The sequence below is a fragment of the Colletes gigas genome, unplaced genomic scaffold, assembly GCF_013123115.1.
Source record: "Colletes gigas isolate AHSC1104 unplaced genomic scaffold, ASM1312311v1 Colletes_gigas_Sc00012, whole genome shotgun sequence".
In the NCBI taxonomy this organism is placed as follows: Eukaryota; Metazoa; Arthropoda; class Insecta; order Hymenoptera; family Colletidae; genus Colletes; species Colletes gigas.
This window is the reverse complement of record NW_025106641.1, coordinates 5,647,007-5,669,487: the sequence shown is the minus strand read 5'-3', so window position 1 is coordinate 5,669,487 and position 22,481 is coordinate 5,647,007. Positions and strand designations below refer to the sequence as shown.

General features: G+C 41.6%; 1 protein-coding gene across 2 annotated transcripts in view; it reads left to right on the top strand.

The window, feature by feature from the left end:
* The window catches only part of LOC122398727 (pikachurin), a 198,469-nt gene that overhangs the window by 93,904 nt on the left and 82,084 nt on the right, over positions 1–22,481 (top strand). For both annotated transcript variants that reach the window (XM_043398859.1, XM_043398860.1), the window contains exons 4-5: positions 7,524–7,768; positions 11,722–12,004. In XM_043398859.1, the coding sequence (XP_043254794.1) occupies positions 7,524–7,768; positions 11,722–12,004 (528 nt within the window). The remainder of the gene's footprint in view (positions 1–7,523; positions 7,769–11,721; positions 12,005–22,481) is intronic.

The window sequence follows — 22,481 nt, the reverse complement described above, 5'->3', positions numbered from 1 at the left end:
GATGTTTTCTTTCCGGAATGCAATTTTGCGCGGCCATTGAAAAGAGAAACGTTTCGTCGCGAATGTATTTGGATTCTTAATGGCGCCGGGAAATATTTCCCGTAACCTCTGCAGACTGTCGTGAATCCTCCAAACTATCTGGACGAGCATTGTATTTACAAGTATAATTATATTCGTGTTACAATTACATTCATTCGCCAATTACCATTTTATACGAACAGTTTAAGCGCTTTCTGTGGTTAAATAAAATTCTATTGTTACGACTACTCGTGGAAAATTTGAGCAGACAAAAGAGGTGACAAAATTCACTTCCAAGCAATGTATTTGTAGCATCGGAATTTGGATAAAATATTGTATTATTAAGTTAGTTTGAATGGTCGCGAGAGTGTCTTGGCTGACGTATGGGACGCGTCCGTTTTCCCTTTGTCTAAGCTAAATTGTAAATTTCTTCGTAAACGACGCGCTAAATCTAGCAGATAAGTGCGCCTATCTCGGCTGACGCGTCGTTTACCCCTTTGAAATACAACCTTTGAACGTGGCGCGGTAGTTTCGCGAGCGTCCGTTTCATAAACGTTTCAATTAAAACTAAAGCATCGGGCGTGTAATGTATTCACGGTGATTTAATACTACGGGCGAGCGTGTATCGCGACAGATTTTCGAGTGGAAACCGTCAAGTTTGCGCGAACGAGCCCGCGACTCGGTGAAAAGACTGTCGAGATTCTAAGCTACCAACCTTACAAACGTATCGTCGAAATAAAGACAGTTATTTCACTCTAGACTCGTATCTGTTTCCCCTAAGTTCCAAGACTTGTACTTAATTTTCCTGGGTTTTACAGACGCGTGAATATTATCAGAATTTTTTAATTTCTGAATTGATAATTGTCTTGAGTATTTAAATCTGGTCGTGTGGAACGTTCACTGACAAATATTATTTGTGAACGCGAGGGCAACTGGCCTTGGAAATGATAAATACTACAAAATTCCACGATCAAATGCGGTCTCGTTCGAGCAATTAAAGAAAGTTAAATATCACAGGGGATGAATAGAAACGAAAAGTCGAACGAGAGGAAGCAAAGAAGGGAAGATTGAACGCACCAGGTCTCGTCTTTTACGCGAGCTCTTACGAAGGATGCATGGAAATTTCAGTAGACGGTTAAATGCGAAGGTCGGATTAACAGTACGTTCAAATAAACGTCGGCTTACGCGCTGGACTGGCCGTTCTTCATCCCCCTCGAAGATTATCGTTGGAAACTCCCTCGCCGCGGCGCTTCGGGATCAGAAAGTTTCCCGTGTTCCACGGCGGGATTTGCCTAAAAGAGGTTCGACGAGTTTCGACGTCCGACCAATGACGAGACTTTCCACTTTCGGAAAACTCGACGATGACGGCGAACCATAATCGTTTGCAAGGGTGTCATTACGAAAGGATATACCTGGGAAAGGGCAGTTTCCGTCCACGGACGAAACAATTTACAAACATCGGTGGAAGGCGTCTTTGTTTATCGGGTTATGAAACTTTATATCGCGGACGTCGTTCGGGGAAAATTGTTCGTAAACGTATCTTGAACAACTGGCGGGAGATAAACGCAAATTGTGAATTGGAAAAGTTGAATGGTATTGCATTCTCTGAAAATGCAAATGCACTTTTTCTCAAAATATATTATGAAAAGAAGTAATTCTCAAAATCGAAAACCTGGATGGTAGTTATATTTTATTAGGTAATTAAATATATACTGCAAGATAAGCTTCAGCGTGGACAAATCCTTGAATTCACCATTACTCGCTGAGAGTGTACATAACAGTTTCTGGTCCAAACAACCACCAAATCTATTACTGTACCTCAACGTTTGTCTCACAGTAACTTCTGTAGACCGTGGTCAGACTCTCTGTTTGCTTATCCAGTCCTCAGTGTCAGAGTTATTAATTTCCTCAGAGACGAATTAGTTCGTTCGCAGTGAACCACAACCTCCAGCTGATCTTGTGCAATTCTAGCAATTGCAGTACACGATTTACATATAACGTGGTTTGTATCCTTTCAAGAGAAAACTGATTTTTATTGGGCATTGTTCCCGCTACAAGGAACTACATGAACCAAATATTACCGCGCCACTGTCAATGTTTACGAACGTCAACGGAAGTAGAATAACAGGTAATGGCCAAACATGTAACCAACCGCTGTTCCAAATCTATGTTTTCGAAGAGCGAAAAATGAAAAAAATATTGCTACGGTTTTTTTCGATTTCGTTCTACGCCACGAATTTTGACGGGCACAACCATCGACCGTTATTTTTTTGTTGTGTTTCCAAACACAGACGGCGATATTATTTGTTTTAATCGATTTCATGTTTTTGAAAGATAGTAACACTCCGCTGTCAATATTATCAATGCAAAAATTGATATTAAAATTTAGTTCCGTCCAAAAGAAAGCCTACCACGATTGGATTTCTATTTCAAAGCTTCCTTCCAATTTTATGTGCTCTGTCTGACCATTATTAGTTATTTCTACTTGTGATTGAGTTTCTAAACGTTTACAATGGTTTTATGTTAATATTTTTAGCAAGTTTCGACCAGTTAGGGGATAGTAACAGAGACGTAAAAGGAATAATACTACTGTTAATAATATAAATATAAATTCTAGTAGAAATATCGAGTAATAGTCAGACATGTTCACCAGATCGTATTTAATGCTGGGTCAAGGAAGATTTCTATTTTAATTCTTTGAAAAAATTGAATATCACTGTTAATGATATAAATATAAATTTTAGTAGAAATATCGAGCGATGGTCAGACATTTTTATTTCTTACGAAAAACTTGTTTCCCTTTTTCGAGCGACATTTAAACGAAGAATGACGCTACTTTAAAATCCTTGGGCGTCGATACAGTCTTTAATTCTCCGGCACTTTTCTCGTTTCACCGGCGTGAACGAACACTCAAAACTCAACATCCCACTTCGCGCCCTAAAACTGTCTTACACATTCGCGCGTGGAGGGTGTCGGATTTCAATTTATAAATTAAGTGTTCGGTTGAAAAAGTCGAATGTATGAGGCTCGAAACGGGTCAATGGGATCGTTAGAACTGCACTGTCGGAGAAAAGAACCGGTCGATCGGAGAGAAGTCAGGGACGTTTCAATTAACCGTACGTTTAAAGAAAATTAAATTCCCTGTTGTCTTCGAAGAAAAATTCCGAAATAAAACCAATCTCACGACATATTTTATACTCTTTATTTGCTCGGTAATTTAATTAGAATTTTTGTTACTTGTACAGCCCAGTATCAGCTGATCGATGTAATCCGTATCGAATCCCGTCTTCCATGCCAAAACTAGTTTCCTCGTCCTATCAAGCCCCCAAAGTCTAATTAATTAAATTCAACGTACGTATATATAATGTCGAGACACGTGCATCGATCTCTTTAGAAATTATTCTGTTCGAAATAAATTATATACTCGTATCGTCTAAATAATTTTGTTGCGCTTATCGCTTGGAAATTTAATTCTGAATATTTCATTCGCGTTCGCGGTCTCTTCTGTTACAATATTTAAAATAAAAACTAAATATATAAATACGGTATCGTTCGTATGCGCGTTTCAAAAAGGGAGCAAAAGGTTGATTATTATTTTGATGAAAATAGGTTAGAATAAATATTTGACAAAGACTTCGAACAACGAATAATTTTCCGATATGTTTTTCGTTCGACAAAAATTACAATCTTGATTGTATAATTTTGTGGAAAGTTATTCGAAGATAACGGACGGATCCCGGAATTCGCGATTTCCATTCGCGCCATCAGAAACGCGGAAATCCAGCCGTGTTTCGTTTGTTTTCGTTCGACGAGCGCTACAAACTTTTCTATATTTTTCAAAACCGTTTTTCGACGCCGGACGTTATATTTCCAATCTCGCGTTTCGCTCGAACCCACTTGGAACTCCATTCGTAAATAATGATACGTCGAAATCAACGATCCTCGATGTTTCCGAATAAATTCCATTACCCGAAACAACGTAGAGTAATTTACAAAACGACGATGCAGCCCGTCGAGCACGTTTGACGAAATTTCGTTCGATAAAACGATTCTCGTGCCGTGCACGTCTACTGGCGTTAGTTTTAACCGGAACGCCCCGTTTCGACCGTAGTTCCACGATCTCGAGACACCGGTCTTATTACAGCTGGAAACACGGACGACACACGTGACAATTAGCGACAAAGAGAATTATCCTTAATTCCGAGCCGTTCGATGGCACCGTTCGCGCCAAGTTTCGAACTCCAGTCTTCCTACATAGGGGGTGGCCACCCTCCAACCAGATTCCTCTCGTTCCCGTGGCCACGTTGTTCCCAAAAAAGTGATCAATAATTTCGTGCGTTCGAACAGATTATTTTAAATATTTCAAATGTTTTTATTTCAATAATTTGGACCTGGTGCGTAATGTAGAGACTCGAGACGTCTAGACTCGAAATGAAATTCTCTTTGGAGTGTCTACGGTTGACTCCGTGAGACTTTGTTCTCCGTTCGAGGGGCGCGATTTGTCACCGGTAGAAGGACATTATTGTAATTCCACGCAGATCGGATTCTTCGCGGGAGAATGCCAGCTGTCGATATTTCATCCGTTTCTCCACGCGCCTTCTCGCGCGGAACGATTATTATCGAAACTGACGGCGGACGTACAATAAAGTTACAGGCGGTTGGACTGAAACGGCAGTTTGCCTCTCGTCGATTCTGTACGAACGAACAGGTTTCCGTTATTCCGATTTTATTGTTTCTATTGGTTTTACCGTTCGATTTAATAACAACTCGGAAACAAATTCAATGGATAGAATTTGTCGACGGAAAGGAGCGTCGGAAATTGAATTTCGTTTTCGTGGGTCGACGGGAAGTCGCGATTTTTCCGTAACGATCGTTTTCCCCGAGAGAACTTACGCTTCTAATTTCCCCAATCGGTCATTGTCACGATCCATCATATCAAAAGCCTGTATGTGGGTTTCCAAAATGTCTTTGGCGCGATAAATACGTAGAAGAAGACGAATATTGTTTATTCTGTATGTAAGAAGAGTTTCACTATTGTTTGTAAAAAACTATTTAATACGAAATAAATAATATTCATAATTTTCATAATATAATAGAATTTCTTTTTAATGGACTTCTCGTTAATTCTACCTTACTCGATTTTTTACAAGTTTTAATAAATTTGTTCTGTCTTTTGCAAACCTTCAATAAAATATAGAAAGGTTTAGAACATCGTGTTAGCTTTAATAAATATTTGCAAAAATTTCCAAGGTACTTTTCGATGGAACAGTAATTTTAAGGTAAAGTAAGGGTTAATTTGTCCGTCCATTAATGCGCTTAAAACGCCAGACGAAACTGATAAAGGATTCCCGGAGAATTAATTTCGGCCCCGAGGCCGTTGCAAAGGGAATAACGAATGTTGAAACAATTATTCAGGCGCTGTAACGTTAATCGATCCGCCTTTGTGTGCGGAAGAAAGAAAAGTGCTTGCGGTATTATTTCCAAGAACCATTCATCACGAACGATAAAGCGCGAGGGGAACGTTCGAGGACTCGAAGCGTAGGTCCTGTCAATAAGGTCGTGGAATCGATACTCGTTCATTAGCGAGCCGAGTTGAAAGGGCGGCGATAAAAAGTTTCGCGCTCGATTCGCGATCCGATGGCGCGAAATGAGGCTGGAATTGTTCGGCGCGCTGTTCGAACGTTCAACGACCGGAAATAAAATTCGAATATCAGACAAATATCCAAATATAATTATCCGTTTCGACGAAAATTGGAAGTTTCAAAAGTATCCAGAGTCTTGTAATTTTTCAGTTTTCGAATTTGACTCGATACTTCGAAGAAAGCGCGAGAGTATGGATTTCTCTGTTGTCTAATATTATCAGATTACCCCCTTAAGTAAATTGGTTCGCGGCGAAACGAACGTAGCCGGTCGGAAATTGAAAATAACAATCTGTTTTAATTAACGTGTCCGTCGCGGGTTCTCATTAATTCCGGGGGGCCGGCTACGGCGCGACTCCCGACGTCCGTTTTATTTATTGAAACACAGACCGCGGTTTCATTAAATATCGCGCAATTATGAAGTGTCGTTTACCAGATGGCCGGCGCCGCGAGACTCGTTCGAGCGCCCGTCGAGTTCCTTGGAGTTTGATGAACGGATAATCGTAAATTAGAGACGATGTTAATAATTGGGTAGAATTATTCATTCCTACCGAACTGATCTCTTGCCTCGCAGTTTCGAACAATCGTACGCGTTTTAGTTTTTCGGATTCTCCAATCGACTGGCGGTCGATCAAAAATTTGGTAGATAAAAGACTGCAGTTTTATCGTATCGATGGAACCAAATCCTTTTTTAGAGCTTAAATCGGCGATCAAAGCTATATTCGTCGAGATTAAGTTAAAATATATATTAATCTTGTAAATGCTGATACTGCGGGCCATATAGAGGCAATAAATACAAATTAAATTGAAATATTGTGGGAAATTTTTATACGCTGAGAAGCAGAAGCTTTATATTCGCCATTCTTTTCACTTCGTCCTCGATAGTCGGTTTCTCATCCGCCCAGCACTCGACATTCTGTTCGATCGCGGGCCAATCGAGGCTGCCCGTGATTTCGACGTCGAGTAGCCATTGGAATGATTCTTTCCCGAGACGCCGCGGCCGGACGACTGTAGCAATTAGTGCTTAATTGCCGGCTGCTTCGGGGCGGTTGAAACGCTCGGCCCTCGACCGTTCTCCTTTCTTTCCGACGGGGATACCTCGTCCGTCGGTGTTTCCGTCGATTTATCATGCACAATATAAACGGTCTAGGAGGAGAACCGCCGATGGGAGGCGAGGACAACCGGGTAATCCGACCACTTAAAATTTAATAAGCCTTGCGCCGACAGATGCGCCCTTCGGTTCCACTAAAATACTAATTTCGTCGGGTCGAGAGCCCAGACCTAAATCGTTGCTGTTTTAATCCTTGCCCTCCCCCACACCGTGGCTGCTTCAGGTTTTAAACTTTATTTCGTTTCTTTGTTCTTAAAATAATTCTTCCTCCCCTGTATAATATTTATTCACAGTCGATCACATGTATAAATAGACTCGTATTTATAAAATGCAATCAGGAGAGTAATTATTTTTTTTAATTTATTTTGGTAAAGCTATTTCTAAAATATAGTATGGGATCCACGTTAGTTTGCTCGAGCATAAACTAGACCGTACAATATTTACCAAAATTCACCTTTCGATTTATATCCTATAACCATTGTTATAACTATTTCTAAAATATAGCATGGGGTCACTAATAAATTGAATTACTAAATATTTAACAAAATCTGTCCTTCAATTTCTGTCTGAGAATCGAAGTTTTCCGGCGATGGTATCCGTATAATTGCCTTCAGAAGGCAAACAGTGCGCGGGGTTTATAAAGGATAAACGGTAACAGTGGCCATTTTATTCGCCCCCCCCCCCTGAATTGCTATTTCAGCCACGGGAATCAGTTCGACGGTGCAATTTTCTTTAGAGCGCACAATCTGTTCCAGAGCTGAACTCCACGTTCCCGTCTACCAGCGAGCTAGGCGAGCTAATCGAGGACGTTGAGAACGACGAATTAAGCAAGGACACGGACGACGACGAGGATGCGGTCGAGGACATTCTTTATATGCGCGGAGCGTCGTTCACGATACACTTGGACCCGCCGCCGGAGAACGCAACGACGAATTCCACGAGGGCCAACGACGAGACCGGCGTTCCCCTCGATCGAATCGAGTTACGGGCTACGTCCCAGGTACGTGACCTCTTATTTTTAAAACCCGTAAAACAAACGTCACCGTCGCTCGAACACGCCCGCGCTGATTGGACGACGACGCACGGTTTCATTAATGTAAAACCTCGACCACTCGAACGAATTTTAACCGATACAACCATCGACCCTTGCTTTTTCTGTGTTTGCGAACACTGGCGACGATTTTATTTGTTTTAATCGATTTCGTGTCTTTCACTCGACTGCCAGTACCTATTATCAATGCAAAAGTCGTTATTAAAGTTTAGTTCTATCGAAAAGAAAGCCTACCACGATCAGATTTTTACTTTAACTGCTCTGTCTGACCATTATCACTTATTTCTACTTACCATTGCGTTTCTAAACGTTTACAATGGTTTTATGTTAATTTTATTGGCAAGTTTCGTCCACTTAGGAGATGGTAACAGAGATGTAAAGTGAATAATACCATTGTCAATTATATGAATATAAATTCTAGTAGAAATATCGAGTGATAGTCAGACATGTTCATCAGATCGTATTTAATGCTGGGTTAAGAAAGATTTCTATTTTAATTCTTCGAAAAAATTGAATCTATTCACTTTCTAGTGTTATTTGTGGCTCATTTTGGGATAAATCTTCCTTTCTCAGAACAGTAGGGTCCTATAGTTTCTGATACAAGAATGATTCAGAGTCTGGAGCAGCTGCGATGTGGAACACTAAGTCAGAATAATGCACCATAGTTAACATAGTGCATACTGTGTGTTAGAATACTAATCCTAATGCGTATAGATTTGTCTCCCTTGTTTCATTCCCTGTCTCGTGCGCCATATGGGGCGCACCGACATGAATAAGCTTCTAACAGCCTAAAAAAATTTCGATAATCGATGTGACGAATGGGAACGTCGTACAGAAATTTATTCTCCATTACAGAAATAATTTTTCACAGTATTTCATCCAACAATTTTAGATCAAATTTTCTTCGTTTTTATTGAACATGGAATAATTGAATTATTGAGAACAAAAATTTTATAGCTTTAATCTTTACTATTTTAATTAATGTTTTCGTACGCCTAATTATGGTTAAATTTTTCTCGCGAATTGCCAGTGATTAAGTACACGCTTAGACGTTTCGGAAAATCAGTTTTGTTTTGTAAGGGATATGTTTACGTGGTATTTTTTAATTAGTCCGGCGTTCATCCTACGTGCGTTACTTTCGAAATAACTTGACACACCGTGGTCGAGTATGTCCATTTAATTAAATACCCCGAGGAGACCGGCCATTTAACTCGGTGCAGTTGTGGAATACAAGATCCTCTTTCCAGCAGTTTTAATTTTTTATTTCTGGGCCAGGTTTTCATCAAGCTCCGCGCAGATATTCCATTCCGTACCCCCGTTGTTGCACGTTGTTTGTTAAGTTAATTCACGCGACCTTACACAGAGTGTTAAGAGCCACGATATTTCTACTTAATTTATTTTTACTCGTACTGAAGATTATTCTCGCTTTTCTCGGGACGAGATTTACCAACCTACAGACACATATACAGTAGTGAATTTTTATTAGAAAATTCTTTAAAAATTGAGTCATTCATAATATAATATTTGATTCAACGTTTGACCCTATTTTTTTATTTCACCGTGAATTCTACAGTTGGAAAATAGAGAATGGTGGAATATTTGTCATTTCCGATCGTTAAACACTATTTTCCACCCTTCAATTTGTCAAATTCATCCGCCGCGACTGTTAATGATCGATCCCCAAAACCAGACGCATCTACCCGAAGTTTGAACAATTCTCAATTTAGCGTGAAGCGTTTAAACGCAATTTCGTTCGCAATTTTTGGGTATTGATTTCTGGTCGACACATTTTTTTTTTTTGCACCGAGAGGGGGGGAAATTTTTATTTCAACTTCGAAGGAACCGAGAATCGAGCTCTATCTATATGGAAAATTGTCGTACCTCGTGACCCATTTTCCCCCGAATCACCAAAGGGATTTCAATCAAACTTTGTCCGAGTATTCTGTTATTAACTCTAAATAAACTGTAGATACGATTCTTTCTACAAATATTTCAGAAAAATGATAACGTAATAAACTAACTCCTAAAGATTTGTCAGAAAAAATTTCATTATATGGAAAATGTTTTTCCTCGATCATTTTAAAGCAGAATTCCACGACACTGACAATGAAAGACAAATGATTTCCATTCGACACACTTCCTGAGTTCCCCAAAACACGAAACGGATTGCACGTTGCGTAATTTGGAAGTTAATGGGAACAATGGGAAAATTGCTGAAGATATCCATCGAGCGTGGTTACAATCTGGATTTCGGTTACTCTATAATTTTCCGTTGCTACGGACGCGAACTACGCCATCCGTTTTCGTTCTAGTCTGCAATTCACTGGAACCTCTGTCACTTCCATATCCAATTCGCTGAAACCCGTATTCACCGATCGTTATTCGCGTAGAGAATTTTCCCCCGACTTTACTCGCCGAATAATACGGCCAACTTACTGAAATAGGAATTGGAAATGTCGCCAACTTGCAAATGAAAGAACACACAGGGCGATTGCACGCTCCAAAAATAAACTAAAACAATCATCGTTGGATACTTTGTCTGCAATTAAATCTTTATTGCACTATTTAACCGTAAATAATTTTTAATAAGTAAATTTGTAAATTTTATCTGAATTTAAATTCAATTTTAGAATTTTCTCTGTTCCCAATTACTGGACGAATTAATAATTCCTTTAGTATCAAAGCGAACTACATAAAAAAATTTATGCAATGTCTTCGTACATATGGTAATCGATAAAAAAATTGAGAGTTTAATACAAAGGGTAGTTTTCTCGTAAAAAAAAATTCCAAGCGTTGCTCGTTTTTTGCCCAAAGCATAAAGGAACGTCTTAACGTAAAACCCAAAAAATGGTTTCCTCCGCGCCGCAATTAAGGACACCGCATACGTGAACAAAAGGGACGTGTATTCCCCAGAAAATCGCGGTTGTTTTAAAATATGGCCGGTTCCCACGCGGCCCCGGACATCCTGCGCTCTTATTCAAAAGGTCTCCGAATAAAAACGTCGCGACGCGAGCAACAGGTCCCTGTGTGCGAGGTCTGGTCGGTTCTTCAGCCACCTGGGGGGCTCGTTGTTTCCCCCGAATCTCGCGATAACCCCGAAAAAGAACCACCGGATCGGTCAATACGAGCCAAAACTATCCAGAGAGTGTCTACGTCTTCGTCGACGAGTATTGGTAGCTTCGTGAAGGGTCTGAAGGAGCACAGATAGAGTATCTGGTTCTCTGATCAACCGAACAATGAAGACCCGTGAAGACCATCCTGGCGAAGAATTGGAACACAAAGACGCGAAATGGCTTCACATAAGAAAGATAAGTCGTGCAGGAAGGGGAGTAATACATGACTGCGCAGATTATTGGGTTTGATTGCTCGTGAGGTGGGTACAAGTGGTTAAATTAGCAGGGTATCGAGAAAAGAGACTATCAGATCATTGGGGAATTAAAAGCTACTTGGAAATCGACGCAAAGTGGGTCAAACTGGAACGAAATCTTTGAGGATCGAAGGACCATCCTGGTGGGGGGGTTAAATAATCTTTGAAACAAATTTGTTAAAATGTTCTCACTCAAACATCCTCAAACCATTCACCTTGTCACTTCTAAGCAATTGTTATCTGACTGACTTTATATTAACAGAAAAATGGTTCGTTTGGAGACTGCACAGGTTAAAAATCGTATAACATTCCAATTTACATCGAATATATCGTCCCAAGTCCCAAACTTTGGGGGTGAATTTTCATTAAAATCACTATGTCTAGTACGTAGGTCAGTCAATTATTCGAATCTGAAAAAGTTCGATACCTAATGACCGCAAAAAGGTAGCTGGGAATCAATCGTTTCGAGCTTCTAGATCTTACGAGTTCCTTTAGAAGGCTCATAGGCTTAGGAAGTCGTTTGTTCTCTGTTCAGGGTCCGAATCTGGAGCAGAAGCTCCCGTCGACGATGGAGAGTATAGTGAGCACGGAGCCAGCATGCTCGCTGGATTGCGGGCCCGCTGGTAATTGCTATATAGAGCAATCACGCGGCGACGACGTCGATCTGGCGGCCAACGACGACTCCGACGCCGCGGACGACGACGCCTCGATGTCGATGGATCTCGAAGGGAACGACGTGGCTCCTAGACGGAAGCAAGGGTCCTTCAGGCAGAGGTGTCAATGCCCCCTAGGCAGGGGTGGCGATCGATGTCAGCTCGGTGAGTGATTTTCATTTAGCCGCGTTCCCCGTGGCGTATCGCGCCTGGCCCTGCTTTCTGGGCGGCAGGGGGGCGAAAGTATCTCGCGGGAAGGGTTCGTTGGCATCGGCTAGCACCCCCCGCAAGGGTGGATATCAGGTTGGATGAGAGCCAACGCTCGAGTCGCGCCGGAATTCATCGGCGACGCTCGAGAAACTGATGAAATAAGACTTCGTTCGAGATAGGGTGATGTTTAATTACTGTAGGGGGATTTCTCTCGACTGCGCGGCCGGCTCGAAAACGCAAGCTTGCGTGTCTCTACGATTCTCGGACGAAATTGTATCGACCATATTGTTTTTACCTTATCCTCCATCTTTTCTATCTGTGCTTTCGAGTCGCATACACAGTTTTCTGAGCCCTATATGTCGAGAATTAGGGATCGTTCATATTCTTTTTACAAGTGGCTATGTTACTTTTGTTGTCACGATGTTGCACGAACCTTCACTATTTTTGATACTCAAGATCATTCGAATTTCATGCTCTCGTACATTGTATTTATTTTGACATCGGTTTAAATACTTATATGATATTTAGAGTAGTCAACGATGATAATATGCAATTTCGTTTTTAACAAGTATCAGTGGCCCAAAAAAAAATTTGCTATCGTCGAATTTATTAAACGAGATACGAGACCCGTAATGCGTGTTTACTTTCGACGAAATCTGTTGGTTGATTTTCGCTAAAATTGATATCGTTTCGAAATCTAGAGCAATCGGCGATCGGTTCCCGAACGACCGTGTATTCGTTTCTACGTTAACACGGTAAACTGTAATTTCGCGAAAATTGTTTACACGGGGCGTAACGTTGTACGCAGCTATCTATCGCGGACCCCATGAACGTAGGTAAATTTAATAACCACTATATTTTACCGATTGATTCGGATTATGTTTCCCCCGCGTCGGGCATTGTAATCTGCATTAATCGGAATTCGATCACGACCGTTTCGGGTTCTTGTTTCGCCATCGATCGTAACCGACGATGATCTTTGTTTACTGAAAATACAGCCGCCCACCGCAAAACCGTTTTCATTTCTCGCGTTGCAGCCGGTGTTTTGCGCTCGTACGTTCCATAGACGTAAAAACGTTTGCAAACACGCAATCCGTGTGTCGTACGAGCGTGTCAACAGCGTGGAGGGAAACAATTGCCCTTTTACTTAGAATTCGTAAATCGCTGCGTAACGCAATGTTTATCGACGTTCGAATGGATAACCGTGGATATACGTGGAACAATCTTCCCACTTTTATCGGTGCATTGCATTTTACGACTCGATTTAATAGTTCACGTTTTCAATCCTCCTTGGGAGTTTTCTATCGAGAAATAGATAAATGAATGTGTAAATATAGAAAGGTACTCCTAATAATATTTCTACTCGAATAAGCCAGCTTGAGTTTAAATGCAAACTATCAGTACATACTATTTTACAAACGAATGTAAAATGAATGTGTTTGTTTGGATCTCCCTAAAATAAATTATTATATGTACACTATGAACGATACACAGAGTAACAGAGATTGTTTTTCAGTAAATTGATATCTAAAAATAAAAAAAAAAATACAGAATTAGAGTTTTCGAGTTATATATTTCAATAGTTATTCCATTGACACTGATAGTACGAATGTATCCGAACACGCCGTGCGATAAATATTATTTTGCAACTGTATTAAAAAATAACAGAGCCCCGCCAAACACGATAAGGATTAAATACAAACATGATTCGCGGTGAACAATTTTCCAAATAAAAAGTATCAGCCAACGTGTTCCATACGGTATAAAAAAGCTGGTTAACCGATCGATGCAGCAAAGCCAGGAGGGAAATATGTTGTAATTTATTTTTCAATCGTGGAGGTTTTATTTTCCGTAATTTCATACATCGAAAAGATCCACCTGTTACTCGCGTATTCGTTTCTTTCGAATAGAATGGCTTGTACTAAACACGCATAAAATCTTATTATTACCTCCGGCGATATCTTCCAGTCTTCCAGATCGATCGTTGTGTTTTCCACGGGGGTAAAAATGGAAACTGTTACCAGTTTCGTCTATCGGATATTTATTTCGTGCACGGCGACGGGCCGTTTGTTTTCGCGATCGTTGAAATATAAACGCTGGGAACGCATCGCGAGGTCGGATAAGTCTCGAAAGCGCAGATAATCGGGGGCGACTGTACGATCTTTCCCCGTTTTATCCGACCCCAAACACGCGGAATAAGAACAGCTTGATCCTCGAACGGAGTTGGGTTTCCAATATTGCGTACAAATAAGAAACAACAGAAAAATGGGAATAAATGTTTGAATTTTGCCAGATTACTTGGAGTGAAATTTCAGATTTTCTGTCGTTTAGACGAGCCCCATCGCTCGCGTATGTTATTTTTTAATGAATTGGAAATTATTCAAAAAACGTTCGATAGAAGGTGTTTCATCTATAACTAAAGACCACCCAGATTGCACGCACGGATATCTCGATGTCGTGAATCACGTCCAAGCGGGATTTATTCATTGGGTCACGCGGAACGATCATAGCGATGCACAATCGCCCCAATGACGATCGATAGTATGACGAATTAACGGACATATCCTCGTGCACTGGGAATTTGCATCTCGTTATCCGTTATCTCGGCGCGCGCAGACTTTTTCCACGGCCTGAGACAGAATTTTTTAAAGAAATTCCAACGATAGAACAGGTATCTCTCGAGGAATTGAGAAAACAAAATTCGAACCAGATGGACCCCTTTTCACGGTGCAAAATTATTAGAAATTTGAAAAGTGGAAACTTTAAGAATATGAAATAGGAAAATCACGTGAGGTAAAACTAGTCGAAGTTTCAAATTGTGAGTGTCTTGCCTAGAAATTTGCTCTCGCTGAGTGGCCTTTTTCAGTAAGCAAAGATTTATTTGTTTAAAGAAATTCCGATTTTAATAAACGCAATTTGATTTCGCTCGTCCGTGAAACAGCGCCTGTTATTCTAATCATACGGCGGGTCGGTTTGGAGACGTTTGTTCAACAATTTTTCCACCGACCACCGGCCCGCTAAATCATTGCAAACAGTGGCACGGGAGTTTGTGTTTCTCCAGAGCTCCGCAAACAACGGTTATTTTAAGGGACCGGGAAAGCCCGGGCGTTCGTTTCGTAATTATTTGCGCGTTTCGAAGCGGAATCATCTCTTCGTGCGTTCGCGAAATGAAACTCGCGGTGGCCCGATGCAAACGAGCAATATACGTAAGCACCAGCGCTGAAGATAAAGTGCCTGCAAGCACGAGATTCGTAAGATTCGTGCCTCGGCCCCGGCAAAGCTCGAATACCGCCAGGAATTCGTCGCGAGAACCTCGGGTTCCCTATCGAGCTCCGTCTCTGCTTTAATCTAGTTCTGTCGCGAAAGTACACGCGACCGCGTAACATTTTTCAAAACTGTCGCGAGTCCGATAAAACAAAGACACGAGCGACACTAAAGCCTTTCGGATGCAATCGAGCTTAAAATTTAGGCCAACGCTAACTGAAACTGATTCTAGAACGCGATCGGCCATTTTTATCCTAGATTGCGTCAAATGTACTTTGCTTGAGAGTTTGGAACATTAAAGGGATGTAAACGTCGAATTTTAGTATTTTTTATCGCCTGGATCCTCATAAAAATAGTAAACTACCCTACAGAAAAATTACGAAAGGGTTCCACTTAAATAAACTCGAAAGTTGAATATTTCCATAGATCGTCTGTTTATATCAATCGACGTGATTTATTCGTTTCCTCGATCGACATATCGTGAACATCGGACAGCGTATATTTGTTCTGGAGGAGCGGGTTTACGGAACAAGGCATTTTGGATCCCTTGACGATCCTTTAAGCGCTCGTGGCGAGATTCGTCTGATCCCCAGCGGTGAAGTTAGTCCCGGATTTAATGAAACTACAATTTGTTTGCACCGAACTGTTGCAACGGCTACGTAACTCGTCAGACAGAGGTTTGACAAACGTTAGTCGTTGGAACTTCATTGTGGACTTCGCGGCTTGATCAAACTGCCCTAATTGGTGTTTCTAATTTATCGCTGCTCGACATACATTTAGAACCGACAGCATCGCGTTAAAACACGATGTGCTTCGATCGTAACACAGTGTTTATTAAACTTTCGAACCCTCTATTTACAGACAAATTATTTTTCAACGGAATTAAGCATAGATTTTCCTAATTTTGCTTCTTTATATCCGAATCAGAATTGTAATAAGAAAATAATACGAGAGAATATAAACAGAAGAGAAACGTTATCTCATTGCGAACGCTTGACTTTTTATTAGATTATTGGTAAAATAGAAATTTACGACTGTAATAATTCGTCTTTATGGAAGTGTCTTCGCCATAGAAACTCTACGAAACATCGTAATTTCGTCACTTTGGCGGTTCCGGATAATTTCGACAAAATTTTCGCGGTACTTTGTGGAGCTAAACGCTGGGAAATCTCTAACAATCGTTAACGTCACAAGGTATCCACGTTGCAGGGGACGAGGCAACCTTTGGCCGCAAATTCTGTGGAACCTCCGCGATCGATCCCTGCCCCTCCTCCCCCTACGTCGTCCCAGACGAGCATTATCGCGTCGAGCATAATCCCCCAGACGAATTGTATCGCTCGTCTTAAAACGCGATATCGCGAAATTAACGGGACCAAGCGTCGGGGAACGTCTTGACGGGCGGAACAGCTTTCCCAGCGACGGAGCTTTAAGCTTGATGCATGGCGGAGGATAGAACGTACAGCCGAGCGATGACAGAACGTCCTCCCAGTCACCGGGGATTACGCGAACACAGCTTTCTGTCGTTCTGCCTTTATCGCGATTCCCTTTCTCGAATTCCCGATGCCCGACAGAACGGTCAGATTTCGCCTCGCGATGCTCAAGAATTTTTATAATAATATTAAGGACAAATCAATCGAAGCATGACAGAAAGCAAGACTTAAAACATATTAGTCTTCGAATTTTGGGGGTGAAGAAAAGAGTTTCTAAGTCATTTTTTTCTGGGCAAAACCGTCAGACTTCTCGAGGCAGTAATTTCACTATACCTTGATGCATGCTTTGAGAGTACTAGCAATTTTTTTTAAGGAAAAATAGTAACAATTGTAGAAGTTACCTAATAGTTAATTTTCCTCAATTTCTACCATCCTGAGCAGAAGCCAAATGCTCGTAATTATTTATTTCAACGTACATTATTGCCCGTGTAAATACCGTGCACCGATTGGTAAATTCTGCCTTTCGTCGACGACTTTCCACATTGTGATATTCCGGTCCCAGCGTCGGTTACACGCTCCACGGGAAACGTAACGAGACGTTAAACGTTTCGCGCGTCTTGTACTCCCGAGAACAAGTTCCTCCGGAGTCGTACAACCCCTGCGGGGACTTAACGGGAACGGATCTCTTTCCGTAGAAGTCGCGGAGCCGTTGAACTTACAAGGTTTCAGACCCTGACGCGTTCAATTTTTCAAAGGCAAGTTTCAAGCAGCGTTTATCCGCCCCTGCGACCTGGAAGCACGTCTCCGGGCAAGGAACGGCTACAATCTGGTTGATTCGCCTTTGTATTTGTCACCGGCATATATTCATCCTTCAGACCGTTGGGGGAAGACGGGGGTGGGGGTTGGAAGAGGCCGTAGAGCTGGCTATCTGTAGCAATTAATCTCTCTTCCGCGCGTACACAGTCCGCGATGGCTTTGAGAGGAAATCACGGGAAAATCTTACCTCGGTTCATGGTCTTCGCGGGGGGGACGGAGGGGGCAGAGATTAAAAAGATCGTATCGCCTCCGTCGGACGTAAGTTTCCTACTCTTTTGTTCGCCACGTTCGAGAAGTTCCCCCGATCATCGAGCTACGCGATCTCCCTCTCCCAAGGAACTCTGCTTCAAACCCCCGGGGGGGTTGAATTCTTTCTTTGGGGGGTCGATGCTAGTTCTGGATTTGTACTTCTTCCGTGCTGGTACGGTTTTATCGGGTTGCAACCCTGTTAACATTTTGGTTCATCCACTTACGAAAGTGCGGAAGTGGCTGCGTTTGTGTATTATGTTATTGAGAAATTTAGCGTTTTAATTTTTTATTAATATCTGGACAAAGTTTCGACGACATTCCAAGATGCATACTGCGCCTGAATTTTATAATATTTTTCGAACTGGAGTCAAATAGTTCTTTTGTTGGTATTTCCTATTTCGCGAGATGGTGGAGGGGTCCCTTTTGGCGTATATGAATAATTAAAGTGACATTCACATGATGTTTTGTAAAATTTAATATTAGAAATTTTATGAGACACACTTTCAATTGTCAGGAGCTAATTTACAATTGTCCCACTTTAATTATTTATATCTCAGAGAGTGTTGAGTAACTCCATTTAATGTTTCATATACGTCAAAAGAGATGCCTCATCAGCAGATAAATAAATAGAAAAATAATCATGAAGAATGGAAACTACCGTTTGCAATTTATTATGGCCAGTGTATTTGTACACAACGGAGGTGGTAAACGGGATATTAAAACAATTTTACAAATTATCGTACATTGTACACGAGTGTTGAGAGCTTCCAGAAGGCCTTGGTTCCGGAGCCCTGTAATTTAGAAAATCCTTTGAGAGGGAAACTTTTAAGTAGGTAAGCGTTGGCTGTGTACCCGGGGAACAAGATATTGCTGCTTTGTGCCCGGAAAGAAAGGTTAGGAGAACGCGCCACGGCGGACAGTAATTAATCTTTCCATCGCGGCGCGCGACTTCCAGGACGAGGCGGACGGTTTTGTCTTCGTCGCGTCGAAAACATCGCCCGCCGGATGGTAACCGAGAAGTTTCCGCCCGGTCGTCGCTTTCGGAAACCGGATAAAATCTACGGGGTGGCCCAGCCGGGCCAACTTTTTCTATCCCCCTCTCGCCCGGGACTCGAGAAAACTTGCACCAAGATTCGAGAGCAGAGCCCTCGAGTCCCGGAAGCGTCTTCCACCGTCCATCGACCCCGTTTTAATCGCGAAAGTCGCTCCTTTCCCGATTACCCCCAACCCGAATTCCGCGATTTCCTCAATCTTATCAAACGCAACGCAGGGAGGAAGCATTGCATTCTCATTTTTGAACGCCTATTTCAATCCTGCTATCTCAATACAAGGGAGAACTGATTTCTGTCACGTGCTTAATAAAAGAATTTCCAGATCTTATAGATTTTACCTTGAAGATGAACTGGAGAAAGCAGTCTGTTTTTAAGCATACAATAATTATTTTACAGTATCTCACACTAGGTTGGGTGAAACATTTCTATTTACCTTGGAATTTAAATAATCTATCGAGAATATGTCGAATATAACTTGCAGAAGGTGATCGACAAAGGGTAAAAATGGTCAAGATACCTGTGATTTGACACCAAAACAATTTGCTGGAATGCCTATTATTATCGCGATCCTACCATAGTTGATCAAATCTCTAAACGAACCGTGTAGCTGAAAATGTAAACTGATTTGCCCCTCGAAGAATACGCCTCCGCGAGTCGGCACAACGAACGAAGTAAATACGTAACGCCTAACTTTCCGCCCTGTGGGAAAATCCCGGCGGGTTTCCGTTTCGCTAACAGCGTTAGGCAGTTTGCTGCCTTTGGCGTCGATAAAATTAAAGTTTCCTTTTTCTCTCGGTCCCGCGTTCCTTTGAAGGGGTAAACGAGCGTCGGAAAAAATCGAGGCAAACGAGCGCTACGTTAACAATGGGGTCCTATTTTACCCAGGAACGCCTCCTTTTGCGAGATTAATCTTTCACTTCCCCCTCCAACCAGTCCTCTCGTAGACATCCCCCGAAAACAGTGGACAGATCTGTCCAGATGTCCCGCGGAGATGAAAGTTTCGTCGGGGAATTAGCCACCGGTATCTCGTAACTTTCAGAATTATTAAGCAACTGCATTGTTCCGGCTAAGTATGGCCAGTCTGCGCGAAGTTCGTCGGTTTAATTGTCCTTTCATGCCGGCTGGAAACTTTCGCCGTCGCGTCTGGTCCCCGTGAATTGGTCCTGGAGAGTCCTTTTAATTGGACCGTTTGACGAGGCGCTTTTCGGTGATCCGGCTCTGATGGGGATGGAGTGCCATCGATAGGTGCCTAGTTATGGAGTATTATTTGAGGAACCTGGCTGATTAGCCAAACGTTCCCAGTCAGTGGAATAGCTTTTGATTTGTACCTAAATCGTAGCACGCTATCAAAGTATTCTGAAACTTTTCTTTTGATCTCTGTGAATTCTTGAAAAATTTACCCACTAGCATAAATCTTGTCGTCGCTTTAATTGGTTTGTTTGAAGAGGTCCTGTTCGTCGATCAGGTTTGATAGGATGAAGTGCCAGTTATCGATAGGTGCCTAGTTGTGAATTATTGATCGATTGCGAAACTTGAACGTGTGCTACTCGATCAAGTGTTCCAAATTAATCCTCGAAGTATTCTAAAATGATATTTTCCTGAAATTTTTTCTGAACATTAGTGGAACGCTTTGCTAGAACGAGTGTAGCAAAAGTAGGAAATATCGATTTAATTGTTCCTCCGTGCTGTGGCTGGAAACTTTTACGATCGCGTCTGGGTAGTGAATGGTCCTGGAAGAGTCTTAAGGCAGAGTACTTTTAATTGATCCGTCTGAAAGGGTGCTTTTCGACGATCAGCCACGATGGAGCAAAGTGCCAACTATTGATAGCTGTCTGGTTACGAATTATTGTTCGATCGCTAAACCCGGGTATCCGTCGGTGCAGCTAAACGGTTCTTGAACTTTTCCCATTCAGTGTGGTCTTACTTTTCAATTATCAAAATTTTATTTCAGCTCGTTTTAATGTAATACGCGTAATAAAATAAACAAATTAAGGACGAAATACTTCAAGTTCGGACTGCAAATGATGGCCCAATTTCTACGAAACTTGGCCATAACTGGCATTTCACCCTGTTCAGTCTCCTTTGATGGCCCAAGTTGAACCTTCTACATCGTTCGACTGCTTGGAAAATGTGTAATTTCAGAATATATAGGATGTCACGTCAGTGAGGAGGTTGCAACGTGAAATTGGATGCAGAGACGGAAGGTATGCTTTACGGAAAGGGAAACAGGTTTTAAAGCTCTAAAGGACATACTTCGACTGATTCTCGTATACATTACTTGCAATTACTGAGAACCATCTTCGTATTTTCTGCTGATCGATAACAAAAAGAACAGTGTCTCATAAATCCTATCACAGATCCTGTCGCGTTTATTTCTTACACGTAGGTGAGTAGAAAATAATTTATTTGAGGATTAAATGTACTGCAAAAATGTCAGATGACCTCGATGAAACGAAGAAATTGGCAAAGCCGCATTGGCTCGCGCGATGGGCATTTTTGTCTATGAATGGGTCAAAGTTACGCCAACGGCTGTCGTGTCTATTGCGGCTTCAGAAAAATCGGTTCCATTAGCGGTCAAGCTGCTGAAAGGGCAGACTCCAGGCGCCAGGCGCCACTTGCGGTTGTTTGATTTGCGGTTGTAGGTAAAAGTTCTATTCGAGCTCTCCTTCGATCTCTAGCCTGATTTAGGTGTTTATCCTGACGCTCTGGAACAAGGCGAATAATGGCTTTTAGCTTCCTTCGTTTCTCTATCCGTTAATAGCACTTCAAACTCTTTTTTTATACGTTAATAAATCTAGATCTATCATGTAAAGATTTCCATTTTGAAAGTTCCAGACTAACGATTTCTTTATAACAGAGTCACTATATGGTCACTATGGTCAGATACTATATTCCCACGTATATGGCTTCTCAGTCTGTCTCCTTTTAAGGATCATAAACCGTAGCTGCAAATTCGCCTACAACCGATAAATGCATTACGTAACAGCGTTAATAAATTAAGCTCAACAATTTATCGAAGGGCATCCACGCTGTCCTCGGAATCCATTTTGCCTTCGAGGTATACCATCGCTCAAGATCACCTTCTGGATCCTCAATCACGTCAGACACTTCCCACTTATATGCCTTGCAAGCTTGCTTCGGTATGAGAGATATAGATCGTGTCAGGTTTGCACGCGTTGCCCCTCAACCAGAACAGATGTGGAGTGAACGCGAAGCGGGCAGACAAAAGATGAAGTGGCGGTGTTCCCAGAGTCTAGGGTGGGGGGCAACTATTCAGCGACCTTGAACAGCTAATATATTCCACCTCGAGTTAGCCAGTTTCGACCCAAACCGTAACTTAGTGCTCTCTTTTGAAACCGATACAAATGACTAACCACGATATTTCTTCGTCAATCTTCTCCCCCATACTACTTATATAATTACGTTCATTTTTTGGTATATTTAATCGATTGTTTTTCTACCTTCTTCACTGTTTTCTATTCAACTCGTTCTAAGTGTTCAAAAAAATTCAATTCAGTTTGGAAAACGTAGAATCTTTGCCTTTCAAAAGGAGCAATGCTACTCTAAACTGTCCTTTTAAATGTATTAACGGGCAAGCAATGCCTAATTACAAACTCTATA